This window comes from Oreochromis aureus, linkage group 12 (genome assembly GCF_013358895.1).
Source record: "Oreochromis aureus strain Israel breed Guangdong linkage group 12, ZZ_aureus, whole genome shotgun sequence".
NCBI lineage: Eukaryota > Metazoa > Chordata > Actinopteri > Cichliformes > Cichlidae > Oreochromis > Oreochromis aureus.
Genome location: NC_052953.1, coordinates 16,147,569 through 16,163,362, shown reverse-complemented (window position 1 = coordinate 16,163,362; position 15,794 = coordinate 16,147,569). Strand labels below are relative to the sequence as shown.

General features: G+C 39.4%; 1 protein-coding gene across 1 annotated transcript; it reads left to right on the top strand.

Annotated features, from left to right (window-relative positions):
• Nucleotides 1-427: 427 nt before the first annotated feature.
• On the top strand, nt 428-14,664 carry me2 (malic enzyme 2, NAD(+)-dependent, mitochondrial). Its single transcript, XM_031750763.2, has 15 exons — nt 428-563; nt 3,903-4,074; nt 7,178-7,311; nt 7,414-7,563; nt 8,147-8,222; nt 8,391-8,552; nt 8,672-8,885; nt 9,430-9,527; nt 9,813-9,926; nt 10,075-10,186; nt 10,406-10,548; nt 10,677-10,779; nt 10,909-10,979; nt 11,717-11,815; nt 12,053-14,664. Exons 2-15 carry the CDS (start codon nt 3,961-3,963, stop codon nt 12,212-12,214), a joined length of 1,752 nt encoding a protein of 583 aa, XP_031606623.1. The 5' UTR covers nt 428-563; nt 3,903-3,960; the 3' UTR covers nt 12,215-14,664.
• The last annotated feature ends 1,130 nt before the right edge of the window (nt 14,665-15,794 follow it).

Genomic DNA, 15,794 nt, shown 5'->3' with positions numbered 1-15,794 from the left:
GGTTACTTTAAGGGAGCAATGAGTGTTTACTCAGAGCATAGGCACTATTAAACTCAGTTCATCATCATCTACCAGTTTCTGTGTAGCCTTCAAATAAATATATGGTAGATACTTCATGTCTGATTTGGCAGACTTTACCCTGGATGCACTTCCTGACACATCCCAAAAGAGATGTCTTCTCCTAAGACTGAACAGAGATGTTTTGCTTCTTAGATAAATACGTAAACCACACACGCACCACATAGCCACAAACAAATTTTCTACTCAATATAGTACCATAGCTTAGGATAAGCTAGTAATATGACATAATAACATGCGCAAAATAAAATGCGCGTGTTGGAGTATTTACGGTAATCGAGAGGGGAACCCCAGCATCTGATTGGTCGAGCGGCCGGGTTCTTCTACAGCGTGTCGTCTCCTCGCGACTTCCACTTCACTCTGGTGTATGTGTGCTGGCAGGCAGACAAATCCCAGGGTCAGTCCACAGACGTTAGGCACAGCGAACATCATAAGAGTTGTGCTTAACCGACATTGAACGGCAGTATTATATTACTTAAGAGCAGGTAAGCGGAGTCGTTGTTCTCTAAATTGTAGAAAGTCTGTGTCATTTGATAACTTCCTACTTACTGAGCCAAGAGAGATGGCAACAAGCAGGGTTGTGATGAGTAAGTGACAGCATTTAGCTAAGTCATTTGAATGAAAAGTGCCTAGTGTCGGTGTGCGTAATCCGTTTAGCAGCTTCAGACATTAAGACTTCGGTGACAAAGGTGTTGAAATGACGACACCCTCTGATTTATTTTAACTTAAAGCTAGCAAAAGGTTAGCTTGTAGCTGCTGTGGTTGTGTGGCTAATGGCTTGCTGGCGGATATCAGTTTTGGGTTTTGTTTTGTTTTTTTGTTTTTTGTTTTTGAAAGATCTCCAACATGTTATAAGGTCACATTTAGGAGTAACATGCCTCCAACTATCTTCTCATTCCCTTTAGTGTTAAAGCTTGGGACAGTTGAGTATTTCCTTGCCTTTTATTGCAAGAAAAGAATGCAGGTTCTGCTAATATTTAACCTCCACAGGTGGATTTTTTTACGTTCAGTGATCAGACACACTGACAAGGTGAGTGAGAGAGACTGAGAACAATAACCTGTTAGTAAGGCCACACCTAACAGCTGTGTTAAGTCTGTGTCTGGTCAGTTGAGGAAACTAATAACCTAAAGTATCATCTGTCTTCAAACCACTTTACCCTGATTATGTGAGACCATAAAAGGTTTACACTTAACATCATGCATATGGGTGAGATTCAAAGCTTGAAAAAAGGTGCCCAGTGTGCACAAGAGAGTGGATTGAATGTATGTTATTACATTATGACTGGTTTAGTTAACACAGTTGTTGTATGCACCAGTTATTATTCCAGAACCATTAAGAAAAGATTTATTAGCAGTTTAGATTGTACTGCCTTATTTGTCTCACCTGTTTACAAAGAAATTAAATTACCAGTACTCCACAGGAAGACAGATGGCAAGTGAGATGCCTGATTTTGAATGGCATTTAATTAAACGTTTCTAAGTTATGGTTTCTAAACTTACAGAGCATCTGTATCTAGCTGTGGCACTGGTGAGCTCATACTGTACACTTTCTGATCTCAGCACAATTTTGCTATCATTTTGATTCCCATTTAGAGCAGTCCAAGTGCATAATTATAGGCGGGTTTCTCGTCTCCATTCATACTCTGTTTGCAGACAATTACTCCTACAAAAAGTCCCAAGCACTTTCTGGCTGTAATAGTGTGCATTCATGCTCTGTGTTACAATAATGATACAAAGCTGGCACATGTACAAAGATTACCTTGTTTGCTGGCAGACATCAAAAGTACCAAACAAGCAACTAGAGGCCGTTGAGGCGCGTTTGATTTTCTAAACAAGCTGAAAATCAAGAGCGACTAGAAATGGGAAAAATAATTTAGTATCTACACCGCATCAAACATTATCCTTCCCATTAGCCGGGCCTTTTTTGCTTCAAAAAGAGGTTGCAAACCTAACCTGTGGACAAGAAAATATCTTTGTACAGATTGAGTCACAAAGACTGTAATTTCACAGACGCTGCATCGAGACGGCTTCCTCTTTGATATCAAATCGACAGATCATTAAAATGTCTGCTGGTTGTTGGAGCTGCTTATACAGTCTGCCGCTTTAATGCTGCTTTCTAAGCAGCATCTCGTCCAGCTGGCCGCACTTGTTGTTTCCTTAATCCAGACATATACTTGAAATGTGCAATTCACTTGTATTTTTATTCCTATTTATTCTATTTATCCCCTTCGTATATTTTATTTATATATGTCTCTGTATTTATATATGTGTGTATATATAATATTCTGCTCACGCTCTGTAACTTCTGTCGGTGCTGTGCTTTTGGAAACTGAATTTCCCAGAGGAACCCACCCAAGGGATTAATAAAGTTTTATCTTATCTCTTATCTTATCGCTTATTATGGTAAAATAGAGGAATACATAATTCAGTGTGAAGTACTTCCCCTGGATTTGTTGATCAGAAAAGGATAGGCTAATTTGCTTTTCAGTTGTTTTCTTGTTTTGATATAGCTGCTCATCAGCGTAGCATAGTTGAACACATGTGATATTGTATTTTTAATATTTGTTTAGCTTAATACAACTTCATTTTGTGTTGGTAATTTTTAACTATGATAAAATGTGGATGAACAAGTAAAGGAAAGGGGCAGGATAATACTGACCGCACACATGATTGCCTTTTGTCACATTAACTGACACCAACTTTGTTCTTTTGCCAGCTGAGCTCAGCTGCATGTTGTTCCAGGCCAAGAAATGAATACAAATTCTATTTCAAGCCTCACTGGGATTAAATTGCAATGGAAAAATACACTTTGTCTATCCTTATTCCTAATCATCAGCTATGGTTTCCTTGTGTGTCTTGCATTTCAGTTCAGTATGTTTTTGCAGAAATGCAAGCCTTGACTGCTTATTTAAAAGGAACTGATATAGAAACTGCAATGCTGTCAAATTGCATTTCCTCTGACATTAAGGAAGGCTAACAGGAATTTTGCTAGATACGAAAAATTTGTAAGAGGTGGTTTACATGTCTTTGAACATCTTCACAAAATTTAAAGAAGTCCAATCGCTTTCTTTCCAAGTTCTTTACTGTTTTTTTCGTCTGCTTTAGTTTAAAAGTAGTGAAAATCTTTGCATTCCTTCTTGTTTGCAGTCCATGTGCCAGGTAATTTCTGCAGTTATTAGTTGGAGTCTTGCTTTCTGTCATGTGATCCCTGTTGTTTGCCTGTCTTTCCCATCGGTCCATTGCTGGATGATGCCATAGCGATTTATCTTGTTCTGTGTCTTCATGCAGAGCTCATCACAAAAGGGATTATGACAATCTGTCAAAGCTTTGTTTCTTAGAGTGCACACTAAATCACTTCAGGCCACGTCCAGATTAATGTTGGCCACTGCTTCCAGCATTTGTAATCCTCAAGTGCTGTCCATGCACACAAAGAGGATTCGTTGGCTACTGTGAATAAGTGTGTGTGTCTGTAAGCTGACAGCACTGACTGCGGTTAGCTTTATGTCGTATTAAGATGTGATAATCTGATACTGTCATATTAAAAGGCTTTGGTAACAGTGCACTGCACGGTTTGACTGTCAGAAACAAGAATAATATTAAGTCTTTGACTCTAACCTGCCAAAAAGCCCAAATTGTAATGCACCATGGAGACAGTTAAGACTTAACAACTTAAAATCTGAAATGTGTCACCATGGTGATGTAATCCCTGTGCTGCACATCAATATTTTTGTCAGTAAAGCTATAATCATTTCTACAGCCAGGTTGTGCAAATCATTTGCACATGGTCAGTATTTTTTCATCTTTCCCTGTCTTGTCTCCCTTAGAAACCAGTGGATCTTCTAGAAAGCACCAGTGGACCTCCCACACCAGTGACTGTCTACCATGTTGTCCAGATTAAGGACAACCTGGTCTCTGAGGCCGTGCGTCTCTCTTTGCAGATGGGTCCACACCAAAGAAAAGGGCAAGCCCCTCATGCTCAGCCCTCGCACCAACAAAGTAGGTGGACCTACCTTGTGTTGGGATTTTAAGACACGGTGATGTCAGCTCGTTTTTGTCTTGATCAATGTTAATTATGTCATTATGTGAAGAAGAATTATTTTTCTCTGTGTGCCTGGACAGAAAATGACTATAATGAATTGTTGAAATGTTATTGTTTGGTTACAGTGTCCAGAAATGGGTAGAAATTTACTGAGACATGTCATAACAGTGGTTATAATGTAAGGTTTTAAATTTTAGGCCTGCATATTTCCCACACTTTTAAATACCATACTCTATCCCACTGCAGATGCCAATATCTGTTTATATCTCAGACAAAGAAAAGTGGGGAGCTAAGCTTGTTTGCAGTGTGACTGATATAAACTGACATAACCATTTTTAGTAGTCTGCAACCAAAATATAAAAGTTGTAAAAGAAGTTTATGCTTCAGTTATTTGTATTCCCACATCTGTAGCTATTGATTATTTATGGTGAATGGTGCCTGTCTGTCAATGCCTTTCCAGCACATGGTTATTTGGCTGCTCTCTGAATTTTTCTTTAAGGTATTTGTGAAGTTTCGCCGTCAGTTTTAAAGTGTTCACAGCAGGGTATCTAGCAGTGCGCATACAAGTGAGACAACTGAAGTGTCGTGTATTTGCTGAATTGAAATGAGTCTGTGAAGCATTTGGTTTGTAGGGTCTGATTTTTCAGGAGGTTTCCAGCTACTGAGAGTTACAAATGATATTTGTAACATGAACATTTTGCTGCTTGAGGTGATTTGACCTTGTGCTAAATTTAGCCCATACCGGATAAATATAGAAATTCCAACCTACATGCAAACTGGACACAGACCGCTGACAATTGGTCCCACAAACTGTGATTTCAACTACTGTTTTTTCAGCCAGTTTTTTGAGCTCCTGCATAGCTCCATACTTGATTTAATAATGGTTTGTAAAAGCAGGCTTGCAATGAAAACTGTATATAGAAAAACACTGATATAAAAGGCCTATAGAGCTGCTTTCAGGTCTGTCAGGACTCCCATCCTCCCTGACTAACTCACAATACAACTAGCAACCACACTGCCAGACATTATATGGCACACTGTTATCTAAAGTTAAAGGCATGGCCAAAATGACTGTAATTGGCACCCATTAAAAATCCTGAGTGGGAGTCCGAGAGTTTGCAGGCGTCCAGGAAAAGGACACTCACATACATAACTGAGATAATAAGTAAACAGCATCATATAAAACTTTAAAATGCATTTTTTTATTTGCTCAAATTAAAATTAATGTATTATAATAAAGCGGATGAGGATGGATGGATGGTATTATAATAATTCTCTACAAATTGAGTTTATGTACTTGCACTCAAGAAAGAGGCACAACCTAATTCCAGGGTTTGGTGGAGCGTTTTTTTCCCCTTTAAATTTAAGGTAAACTCTTGAAATTCTTCTTGCATTCAAAGTCTCAAAGTCTCAGTTTCTAAACGAGAGCATACCAGCTAGTTCTAGATTACAAATATAAAAATATAAGAGCAGTACTTGATGTGACTTGCATCAGCAGTGTACTGTAGCAGTAAAAGGTCACTGTGTTTGAAATATAGTCTGGTATGACTCTGTTAAAAGGGCTAGGATCTCAAATTCCTTCGCCCTAAATGTAGGTATGAGCTGTGCAGGACAAGTGTTCACTGTACAGAATGTATTAATACCTTTATCCAGTATATTCCTGTCTTAGAAGTGTTGAAATTGCATTTCTGAAGTGCTAATTATCGGGTCGCTCAAGATGGTCTTTCATAGGGAAGTGCTCAGCTGCTGAAATCTTACAAAAATGTTACTTTCAATTTTATGCAAAAGGACAAATGCTAGATTAAGATGTTTGCAGCATGTGGCATTGCGCTGAAAGGAACTGATTGGTAGAGCTGTGTGAAGTGAAATGCTCTATCAGCATGACTCAGCATTTTTCGAGGGGAGCCCCAGCATTCATCATACTGACAAAATAATCAGCCCCCTTCTGCAGCCCCAGGCATGGCGGCCTCTTTGTTACGCCCATATTTCAGTCAGATAGGGGCTTGTAAATGCATGCACACATGCTGTTGTACACTGCAGGGACATGCAAACACAGTGCATCTACCTCTCACCTCCCCCATCCTCTCATTTAAAAATTGGGGTGTTTCAGCCCACAGTGGTCTTCATTGGTTTCTTTGAGGCTACTCCTCCTCCTCCTCCACTACTACCCCCACTTTCCGTTCGTCTTTGTCCTGCTGCAAATTGCTTTCGTTTGGTTTTTCTTCATTCACTCAGCCTGAATTTATTTTTGTAAACGCTGAAAAGGTAAACTCAGTTAAAAGTCCCATAATGAGGCAGTGCACTGTCTAAACAAACTACATTACAGTACATGAACAGTTAGTCCAGAAACTGCTATACTTTATAAAGAACAAGACAAAACTGTGGTATGCTTTAGTCATGAGTAGGGGGATGGTTGACATAAACAAATAAAGCCCTGCCCCCAACGACAGGTCGCAGGAGAAGTCCTGTTTTTTATGGTTTGCCTGTAAATTTCACAAAAACGGTCCTGTTAACAAATGGCTACAGCAGATTTTGATGTCAGACGGTTACAGGAAGTGTTGCGTTAGTACTTTTAGTGTCCCAAGTAGAGATTGACATAATAGACACAATATACAGTAGTGTGCAAAAATCTGGACTCACCCATTATTTCTTAATATTTTGCTAGAAAAATGGGAACTAGGTGGAACAATTTATTGAAGCATGTGCAAATTTATATAAACATGTCTTATAAACACAGGGCCACTTTTTATTCTATAATACAGGCTGAACTCTCAGACAAGTTTTCTTCCAATTTCTTTAAGTAGTCTGAAGAATAAAAACAACCCTGGCCACACACATTACAAATACCCCTCATATTATTCATGAGAGTGCAGGCAGGGTGGAGCGGGTGGAGGCAAGGGTCAGAGGTGATTTGTGACAGAAGGATAGCAGTAAGAGTGAAAGGGAAGGTTTCCAAGATGGTGGTGAGACCTGCTGTGTGTGGTTTGGAGACGGTGGCAGTCAGAAAAAGAGAGGCAGAGCTGAAGAAACTAAAATGTCATGTTTTGTGTTCCTCCACAGGGTATGGCCTTTTCCCTGCAGGAGCGTCAGATTTTGGGGATACATGGTCTGCTGCCTCCCAAAGTGGAGACTCAGGAAATTCAGGCCCTGCGCTTTCAGAAAAATCTCAAAAAGCTGCACGATCCCCTGGAGAAGTAGGGATGCATTTTTCTTGTTGTACTGCGTAAACATGTTTTTAAATAAAAACCGAGCATTTGTCTTCCTGTACACAGCTTAACTTTTCTTTTTCCATACAGGTACATCTACCTGATGGGCATCCAGGAAAGGAATGAGAAGCTTTTCTATAGGGTGTTGATGGAAGACATAGAGGCGCTGATGCCGATTGTTTACACTCCCACTGTAGGGCTTGCCTGTACGCAGTATGGACATATCTTTAGAAGACCAAAGTAAGGCCTTAGCAGATAATTTGAGTTTTTAATGTAGGTTTTGTTGCTCCAGTCCTACACCGCCAGGTTTGCACTGGGAGAAAGTTTTGCAGAGGTGTGCAGAAAAGCTTGATATGGAAGAGAAGAGAGATTGCTACATGTCTTGACACAGCATATCGACAGCCAGTTCTGAAGGCTATATCCTAACAAGGACAAATAATACTGTGTTCATGTCTGAGATTGTCAGCATCTACGTATCTATCCAAATATGGCTAACACAGCTCTTATCTTCAGTATAAAGGAGCAGGAATGTTATGTATGCAAGATCCTATTGATTCTTCTAAAATTAGGACAGAGGCTCCTTTCAGGCGAGACCTTTGAGACCTTACCGAGTGAAGGGGGACCTGCTTTAGACATGTTTTATTTTTGACAGCAGGCGTCTTGAATCTTATGCACATAAGGAATAGCATAAATTTGCGTCACCTTACTAATGTTAAAAAGTGGTTTTATGCTGAAGATGCATTTTCTTTTTCTGCTTAGTTAAAGTTATGATTTTATCACGATTGCTGCAATAGCTAAACTGTCATCCTGTTTATCTTTCTAGAGGCCTGTTTATCTCCATTCTGGACAGAGGACATATCCGCTCCATCCTCGACAACTGGCCGGACACTAATGTTGCAGTAAGTCTCAAAATCCTCACTATAGTAAAACCTTTTCAGATATTACATTGGAGAAAAGTATAAAAATATGTCATAAAGATATGACAGTTGCTTATAAATATGTGCTCGTGCAAATTTTAATCTTCAGTTTTCCAACTAATGTGCTTCCTCCATCTCTTCTTTGTGTAGGTAGTAGTAGTAACTGATGGAGAGCGTATCTTGGGATTAGGGGACCTGGGTGTTTATGGAATGGGAATACCTGTTGGGAAACTTTGCCTGTACACTGCCTGTGCTGGCATCAGACCTGAGAAATGTTTGCCTGTGGTGATCGACGTTGGGACGGATAATGAGGTAGGAAGGCTAGGTGTTGTTTTTTTTTCTTCTTTCTGTTTATTGCATGTGTGAGAGAAGAGAAATATAATAACTGTGTTTACTTTGGCTTCTCATGCTTGCCCTTGTCCTCCCATCAGACTCTCCTTAAGGATCCGTTTTACATGGGGCTGTACCAGAAGCGAGATCGCTCCCAAGCATATGATGATCTCATTGATGAGTTCATGGAAGCTGTTGTGGACAAATACGGGCAGGACACGCTGATCCAGTTTGAAGACTTTGGGAACCACAACGCGTTCCGCTTCCTTAGAAAGTACAGGGAGAAGTACTGCACCTTCAACGATGACATCCAAGGTTCACACATAATCCCTGACACAGCACTTTGAGACTACTGTTGTTAAATATGTGCAGATAATGGCTACCTTGTTGTATGACTCTGTCGTCCTAATTCACATTCAGGTTGCACCACACAAAGTGCTTAACTTACAGTTTTATGTTTATATGTTTTTCCAGCTGACTCAAAGGCTCAAAGTTTAGCAGCATTTACAGATCAGAGTATTTCCTAAGAACAGTTCTAGAAGATTTGCAAGTTTAGGCCCATCCATAAAAATGGCTTACAGCCTTAATTGTTAAGTTACTGGAGCTGTTTAGAAAAGGATCGCTGCTTTATTAGAGTCCACCTGAAACTCAATGTAAATTTTTATTGTAGTATTGTGAGTTAAGTTAGTGCTGGAGCATTTCAAAAATCATCTGTTATGAGTGATGCTGAAATAAGATGCATTCATGAGTTGTTTTGTTTGAAAACCTTTGCGATTTTAGACAAATTATCGTGAGCATTTGGATGTCTTTGAGGCAGAGACTCAATTATTTACTCTTCTGTTTGTCTACATGTTTTCAGGCACTGCGTCTGTAGCTCTTGCCGGTCTGTTAGCAGCTCAGAGAGCAGTTGGCAAACCCATCACTGAACACCGGGTGCTGTTCCTGGGAGCAGGAGAGGTAAGCTGATATTCATCCTTTTAATCAATTGAACTTCTCAAGATTTTCTTTGTTTTTTGTTTAGTTCTCTTGACTTTGCTATATGAAAGTCACATATTTGAAAATGGCAAAAAAGGCACAATTGGAAGAAGCATACTGTTCCCGACTGACCACAAACAGAACAAAAAACCTAAGGAGTTGCTCCATTGTCTATTTAGAGAATAATCGTTCATGTTTTCTTTGTGTAAAACTTTTCGTGTGTTTTTATTTTATTGTTTATTCATTTTTTTATTTATTATTTGGTAGGCTGCCCTTGGAATTGCCAATCTGATTGTGATGGCCATGATGGAGACGGGGATGACCCAAGCTGAGGCCAGGAAGAAAATCTGGATGTATGATAAAGATGGCTTACTTGTAAAGGTAAGTGTGTGACACAGGAATTGATAATAAGAAAATTATACAATTTTGTCTACTTTCCTGGCCGGTCCACGGTCTAAACAGTCAACAGCATTTTCACTGAACAAGTGTTGATTAGTAATTGTGTCTATTGTGTCACATGTGACTCCAGGGCAGACAGCAGGAAACGGACTCTAACCAGGAAGCATTTATCCATGAGAGTCCAGGGGATGTACAGAGCTTCCTAGATGCTGTCAATGCCATCAAACCTACAGCTATCATTGGTGTGGACCTTTAATTTTTTTTGTATTCATGTAATTGTAGCCTTGTAGCACTGCTTGCCAACCAGAAAGAATTATACAAATATCTATTTGATTAAAATATTGTTTGTTAATATAAACAATAAACTGTAGTCAGTTACAAAAAGGTTGTAGTCTTATTTCAGACCTTCTTTAAACAGTAATAATAGATCAGTCTCTCCTTTTTTTTTTTTTTTTTTTCAGGTGTGGCAGGAGCTGGACGTCTGTTTACCCATGATGTCATCAAGGCCATGGGAACCCTGAATGAACGGCCAATCATCTTTGCCCTGAGCAACCCAACCAATAAAGCAGAGTGCACAGCAGAGGAGGCCTACACTCTGACAGATGTACACATTTTTTTCTAGGCTTAACTTTTTTTCTGTTTTTTGTCTTTTTTGACAAACTCTTAAGTTATGCATTCAAATTGTGTTTTTTGTCCTCATCACCTCTCAAGCTTTGTTTCTGTTTGTCACAGGGAAGATGTCTTTTTGCGAGCGGCAGCCCTTTCGGTCCAGTGACTCTGAGCGATGGTCGCGTCCTTACACCAGGACAAGGGAACAACGCTTACATTTTTCCAGGTGAGAGGAAAAAAAAAATTTGATTATTCATTATTTACATTAAATGCAGCACTCTTAAGATGGTATGAATTGCATTACAACATGCAAATTTGAATGCAGTATGTTGTAATTGGTCTTCATGCATTTCAGGCGTGGGCCTGGCTGTGATCCTGAGTGGAGTGAGACACATCAGTGACACGGTTTTCTTAGAGGCAGCCAAGGTCTGAAGACACTACTAAGTATTTTTCTACCTGTTCTTTAAGTTCATCTTTACCTGTTCCCTCACTCCATCCTGTATTGTCTTGCTGACTCTTTCATGTATGCATATTCTTCATACAGTTTCTTCCCAAAGGCCATAACCACCCTTATATCCATCCATATATACATAACACTATTTATTACACATTTACTTTTTTACACTGGTTTGTATATTGTTACATTTTATATATTTTTTCTCTGTTAATACTGTTCATATGTATATAGTGCTGCAGAACTGACCCCCCCCAGCATGTTTGCACTGAGTAGGAGATGCTCTGTATCTCATTGTACATCTGTATAGTGACAATAAAGGCATTCTATTCTTCTATTCTATATTCCCTATATGCTCATCACAGCTGTGTTTAACCCTTTGATGTCTCCTCTTCCCTCTCTTTCTAGACTGGCATAACAGATGAAGAGCTTCTCTTTGCTGGGCTGCATTTGATATATTAACACTGATCAGTGCAACAGATGATCACACTGTGCTTTGTTGCCAGTGTTTTTGTTACTGTTCAGTGTCAGAAACACTGTGATTTGCATGGTGTTAATAGTACTAGAAGGGGTTTGATTAATTTTGTAATTACAACTGGCCAAAAGCACATGACTAGTGTGGGTAGACAAACAGTAGTAGTAGTTTTGTCTGTTTCTTGTAACCTAGATATTATTCTTTATTGTAAAAGCAATCTTATGTTCCTTTCAGACACTTGCAGAGCAGCTGACGGATAAAGAGCTCGCAGAAGGCAGACTCTACCCTCCTCTGTCCAACATCAGGGAGGTCTCTATCCAGATGGCTGTCAAGGTAAGCCTCCTCCAGTTTAAATTTTGGTTATTGTCAAGGTCAGTTTACATATTAACAGTCTCCAAGTAATAATCTCTGTGTTCAGCGGATTTTTGAAAAATAAATTCATGCCCTGCATCCAGACAAACCATAACATAACCTCTCAAACACTGTTCTACTTTTGGTCAAAGTTGTCTTGTTGTTCCTGCGTCACCTCTTACTTTTGGTTAGTGATAAATTTTCTCTTTCCCACTAAAGGTGGTGGAGTATCTCTATGCTAAAGGCATGGCGTTCCACTACCCTGAGCCAGTGGACAAGGACGCCTTTGTGCGGGCTACTGTCTGGAAGACCGATTATGAATCTTTCCTGCCGGACACCTATGATTGGCCAGGTGTCAACTTTAGCCCCAAGTCCATCTAGAAATAGGGCACACTCACTGTGGCTCATGTCATAATGGCCTTCTCTTCCTTTTTTTCTGCTTTATACCTAATCACAGATTTTGTAAGATTGCCTTACTTTAAACATATGCTTAAAAATAGACCACAGTAGCCATGCTGCTACATTTTCACCAAACCAGTCTTATTGGATCTGTGAACAGTCAAAGTGGAAAGTGAAGAGAAGGGCATTCTCATTTTAAATTAAACTTCTCCATTATGTGCATCATGTAGAAACCTGCACAAAGCCAGATGGCCACCTGGTGGTGGAAATGGGCAGTGGTTACATCTATTTTCCATGCTGCTCCAGCGAAAACTCGGCACTAAATTTGCATAAAGTATATATAAGGACAGGTAAATGATGTTATGCTGCATTATAAACCAAAGTCTGCAGGGACATTTGGGCCACTCCTGAAGGTTTTTAGCAAATTTCATGAATTTTTTCCCATCAATTTTAAGAGCTTATTGTTTCACTGTATCTGTAATCTAATAATGACTAATCTGATGTCATTTTTGTTGTGTACATTTCTGATATATAGCTGTCTTCAGTTAGCGCGCACAAACTCCATTCTTTACTTGTACCCCGTCTTCTAGTATTCTTGCAAGCTTGCAAGAAATTACCTCAATTTCATAACATTTAGTAATATCCAGTATGTATTTGTGTATTGCCTTTGTCCACCTTATAAATAAGGCTCTGGTCAGTTTTCCTCTTCTCATTAATACCCAGTATAAGACATCTAGCAGAGCAGAGGACTAAAGAGGAGAGCCTTTCTGTTAGAGACAAACAAAGACCGATTAACTAAAATTGAGATTTTCTGAAGGGAAAATACATTAAAGTTATATATTAAAAAAAATGTAGGCAGACAACCTTTTAACATCCACTCCAGCCTTTCATTTGTTTGATAAATCGTGTCACCTAATATTTATTTCTTTAAATTCATGTTATTTTGTATTCAACTGTTTTGAAAAGCCTCTCGTCAACACTCCTTAAGGAATGGTCTTATGAAGAATGTATCCCATAAAATGAACACTTTTGCTTAAGTGTTATATGAATACTTAAGAAAATATGTGCAGTATAAAATCATTAGATACTCATTTATGTTGTTAAATGTACTTTTTTGGTCTGAGTATTCAGTTGTGTTTTGCACACAGCTGAATACTCATGCGTAGTGTGTGGCGTTGAGGTATGTTGGTTTTGTCTGAGCAGACTGTACAAACTCACAGGCCAAGCTTCTCTCCAATGTTAACATCCACCTCGAGGTTAAAACACAGGTTATGTATTTTAACACGAGTGTTCCTCGTGTAATAAGTCTGTTTTGACTCAGCCAAGTGATGTAAACTGTGAACTGTTTGAAAATAATATTGGCATTAGAAAATAGTGACTGAAAAGCCCTGGTTGATTAAGTTCTTCGTACTGAATAGTAATGGTGCCTAAGCGCATTGTATAGACTGGCAAAATATTTTTGTGATAAAGTGCAAGTCGGCTATACTGTGTACAAATCCACGTGTCAGTTTGATGTACTGACCTAATACCAGTAGGACACACTGCTGACCGTTAACCTGCTGAGGTTCTCTGTTAGCTCTTTGTTTTTGCTCAGTTCTGTGACAGATTGCTGCATTGTAATAGCAAATAAACTAAAGGTATACCACACAGTGTTTCATGTAAAATGCAGGATTCAATCTATGCTCTGATCATATTCATAAGACTTTAAACTGCTTTACGACAGGGGCATTGGCAGCATTGCACATTGGTCTTCAGAGATGTGTGTAAAAATGGAGATGGTTGACAGGTTAAAGAAAGAAAAGGAGTATTTTAACAAGGAGAGAGCACCTACATCAGGATAGAAATGCTTCATGGTTCATATGCAGTGATTGCTCCCTGTAACCATACCAGCAAAAAGCCTTCTTCTTTTTCCTTTAAACTGTCATCCATCGATTTACACTGTAAAATTTTAACTCGAGGACCTTCCAACCGCATACATTGAAGTGCCTGCACAAATTACAGTGTCCCTTCATAGTCACTCCCATGCCTCATTATGTTAACCTCATAACATACAGATAGCCACACTATAATTATTGACATTATTGTTTTGTTATGAAATGGTGTAACTGTAGCATTCAGCATACAGTGCTTTCTCTAATAAATGTTAGATTTAATGCAAACTTTTCAATGGTTTTACGATACGTAAACACTGTAATGCCATCGGTGTGTTGCTCACGTGTTTGTTGAGATGTTGTTGACTGTAATTGCTGTTTTGTCAGATGAGTGGTTAGTTCATGTGACTCTTAGTGGTTTCAGTATTCATAAGTATTCTCATGCAGTCTGACACTTATTTTTGGTGCAGTCACGTTTGTATACCAAAGTGCAGTATGTTTGTGATGCTTTATTATACTTGAGGTGTGAAAACTCCAGAATAAAACCTATTTTTACATCGGCTCCCTTGTCATTCAATTTTTTTTATCCCATTTATTTTTCTTCTTTTTCTTTCTTAACAGATTCATCTGTTAAACTTCTTTTAACAGGCAGTTCACTACAGTGACCTTCTTTTTGAACCCTTATTGAATTCTCTCTATATTCTCACTATAATTTAATCCTGCTGATACCAAAGTACGTTCATCTAAACAGCTACCTGTGTCCAGTTGTTAGGAGGACGATGCATGAGTCTGCTTTGAGTCAACAACTGGAATATATTTTGTGGACCATTTAAAGAGGACATTAACAGTTTTCATGGCTGCATCACAGAATGCATCAAATTGTAAACATGCCAACTTATCAGCCCAGGACTGCATGCTGCTTTGAGAACAATAAGACTTGGATCACTACTGATCTTAACTGCTTAATAAAAAGAAGAAAGCTGAAAGAGGAGAACTGAGGAGAGTGGAGCACGACCTAAGGGGGGAAGCTGGAGGCTGTGGAAAGAAGATCTCTGGGTTTAAGGTGACAGCCAGCCAGTGAGCTCTCTCTATGAAGAGAGCAAAGAGCTACACCGATTCCTTAGTTCACAGCTTTCTACTGCCTTCTCTACCACACACTCTGGCCTCCACGCACCCTGACTATCTTCACTAATTTGCACTTCTTCCTTCAAGTGAATTCTGTAGATAACACCCCTACATCGGTTAAACACCTTCTGTTTGAGTGTGACGTCTGGCCAGATTAGGAGACAGCCTGAGACCAAAGCAAGGCTGCTGGCCCTGACAGCATCAGACCCGAGGCTGTGACGTCCTTTGTGGTGAAGAAGTACAGGTACATGGGCATCCATACTAACAACAAGCTGAACTGGAAAACCAATACAGAGGCTGTATACCAAAAGGGGGTGAGAAGTAAACTGCAGAAATGATGGTGATACTCTTATCACTCAGTCGTGGTGGGCCCAGCACACTCTGCTGTGGTCTGCTGGAGGTGGGTTGGAGCTGGTGACACCAATAGACTAAATACAGTGATCAGGAAGAGTGGCTCTGTGATTCACTGCAAAATGGACACTTCTGAAGCTGTGGTGGAAAGGAGGACACTGAGCTAACTTATCCATCATGAACACCCTCTGCACCACTTACCAGACAGATCCTTT

Coding starts and splice junctions, on each gene's coding strand:
- me2 (XM_031750763.2), top strand. CDS start 3,961: ATGTTGTCCAGATTAAGGACAACCTGGTCTCTGAGGCCGTGCGTCTCT. Junction 7,312..7,413: donor CTGCACGATCCCCTGGAGAA/GTAGGGATGCAT, acceptor TTTTCCATACAG/GTACATCTACCTGATGGGCA. Junction 9,528..9,812: donor TGTTCCTGGGAGCAGGAGAG/GTAAGCTGATAT, acceptor ATTATTTGGTAG/GCTGCCCTTGGAATTGCCAA.